We start from the raw sequence: 2,244 nt of genomic DNA on the forward strand, positions 1-2,244 counted from the left end.
TGCATATGCAACTTTTATCTTTCTTTTATTCTTTACTAATTTATTATTCTGAAGGTTTCAATGGCGAAGCCCTGTTTTTATGCCGAAAAGAGAAAGAGAGGCGACCATTTACTGTATTTTCTACAATTTAAAACCCTACACAGACAACAGACACAGGGAGATCAAATCGAACCAGTTGAGAACTACGGACAAATATTAGCGAACAAGTATGTAAATGTAATGAGCATTGCAGCTAATCGTTACGTCATCCATTTTCAGGATTTTGATGGTATGATTTTTGGAATTCGCATTTGCTAATTGAGTGAGATTCAAATGCACGAGGGAACCCAAATTCTGAGAGAAAATATTTAGATAAAACTAGTGAAGTTTATTGACCGTTATATAGGATTATACACCTTTTTTTTCTTTCTAATTTTTGGACGAACGAATTACTACAATCGAATGTCGGTGAGACCAAACCAGATTTGCTCAAATACTTTAACAATGAGGTCATGATACTCGTCAGAATTCAATGAAAGATAACAGGCGAGTAGTTCTTCCAAGTCCTTTGATGCCCGGATGTTGTTCTCCACAACCATCTCCACCATTGAGTCCCTAAAGTCCCTTTGTGGGTCGAACGAGGACTTGACGACTGCAAAACTCTCCGACAGGCTCTTCCTCCGTGGTCTCGAGCTCGGAGTGGACGACACAGACTTCCGAGCATAGGCCTGAATCTTCCTGCTTGCAATTCTGGGAGAATTTGCTCGGAGCTTAAATCCGGGAGAAACCGGCAACTGTCTTCGCGGAGGAGGGCTGATCCTCTGTTCTTTGAGAGCCTTGACATGTTCATGTTTGACCACCTTGACGGAGAGAGACCTGTGCTCTTTTGTCTCCTCCAATTTAGTAGAATATCTTTTAAATTTAGCGGGTTCGGTAGTGGCATCTTTCTTCTTCATGTCCCGGATCATATCGCTAAATTTCGCAGGTTTGGTCAAAATTGGGGACAGTTCAAGCTGTGCAAACGAATCAAACCTATCAAGTTTATCAAAATCTCTAGTAAAGGACTTGTCCTTCGCATCAATGATGATATCAGTGGCCGAAGGATTGACCCTACAACAGCAAGAGCTAGACCATGAGCCTAATCCGTGGAATGGGTCGGTAGGGACTACGTGGTCAGAGCAGCAGAATTCGGATAACAGTGATTCATGGAAGTCAGGGTCGGGGGAGCTCTCAAGAGGAGAAGATGAATAGTCTGGGGTGGAATTAGACTTGGTCCAGACGGAGTCAAACGTGGCACGGCAGCTGCAACCGGCGGAAACAGAGGAAGTAACAAGCTTGGAAGAGGACCTCATGGTTCTTCTCTTGGCTTTTCTCCTGGACGATTTTCTTGGTGGCTCAGGGTCAGGGATATGGTTGTCGAAGGCTTTTGTATTTGTGGGTGAATTGTATAATCTGTCTGCCATGAAGGGATCGGTGGTGTAGTAGTAAGACCGTCTTCCGTGAGAGAAGGGAGGTTGTTGATGCTGCCGCTGCTGCTGCTTTGGTTGGCTTGGTTGCGGTGATGTCGTCCTATTGAGCTGCTTTTTCTTAACTGGGTGAGAGTTGATGATATGGTTCCTGATCCTGCCCATGTCCTTGAGTTTGTAAAACCAGGCATTTGGCATCATATCTGATAACCTAAACCTGTAATTCCCCATCGAAGATAAAAAAGCGCTCTCTCTCTCTCTCTCTCTCTCTCTCTCTCTCTCTCAGGTTTTCAGTCTAACGAACGATACAGAGAGCGAGCGACTAGTGAGAAAGGAGGAGGATAAATAGGAAGTGTCTAAGTGTGAACTGTGCAGGGGAAAGGTCCAATAAGCGTTTGTTGAAGCCAAGACCGGACTGGAGTCTGGAGGGTCCACAAAAAGACAAGAAAAACTCTTTAAAAGAAGATAAGAATCATAAGAAAAAAGGGAAAGAAAAAAGAAAGAAAAGGTTGGTTATGACTTATGAAAGTATACAGGACGGAGTCATTTAGCTTTTCTTCATAACTTCATTGTGACGCCTGATCAGCAGTAGACAAACAGGTCCTTGGTTTGGTTTCTTTATCATCATTCAGCTTCTTATTTATTTCTTTAAATGTTAGTTGTAATGATTAAATTTTTTTCTTATACCAGTTTGTCTACAAAATGATGCTGAATGCAATATATATATATATTTTAACGCAGCGCCGGATTCTTCATTATTGTGATATTTCCAGGCTACACATTTACAAACAATCAAGTT

The 2,244-nt window shown here is 42.2% G+C and overlaps 1 protein-coding gene across 1 annotated transcript; it reads right to left on the reverse strand.

Annotated features, from left to right (window-relative positions):
• Nucleotides 1–346: 346 nt before the first annotated feature.
• LOC104594515 (transcription repressor OFP1) lies at nt 347–1,818 on the reverse strand. The gene has a single exon (XM_010254820.3). It carries the CDS (start codon nt 1,674–1,676, stop codon nt 432–434), a length of 1,245 nt encoding a protein of 414 aa, XP_010253122.1. The 5' UTR covers nt 1,677–1,818; the 3' UTR covers nt 347–431.
• Between the last annotated feature and the right edge of the window lie 426 nt (nt 1,819–2,244).

The sequence above is a fragment of the Nelumbo nucifera genome, chromosome 2 (genome assembly GCF_055504915.1).
Source record: "Nelumbo nucifera cultivar China Antique chromosome 2, China Antique-T2T, whole genome shotgun sequence".
In the NCBI taxonomy this organism is placed as follows: Eukaryota; Viridiplantae; Streptophyta; class Magnoliopsida; order Proteales; family Nelumbonaceae; genus Nelumbo; species Nelumbo nucifera.

Excerpts from the sequence above, each read along its gene's own strand:
- LOC104594515 (XM_010254820.3), bottom strand. The coding sequence starts at position 1,676 with ATGGGGAATTACAGGTTTAGGTTATCAGATATGATGCCAAATGCCTGG.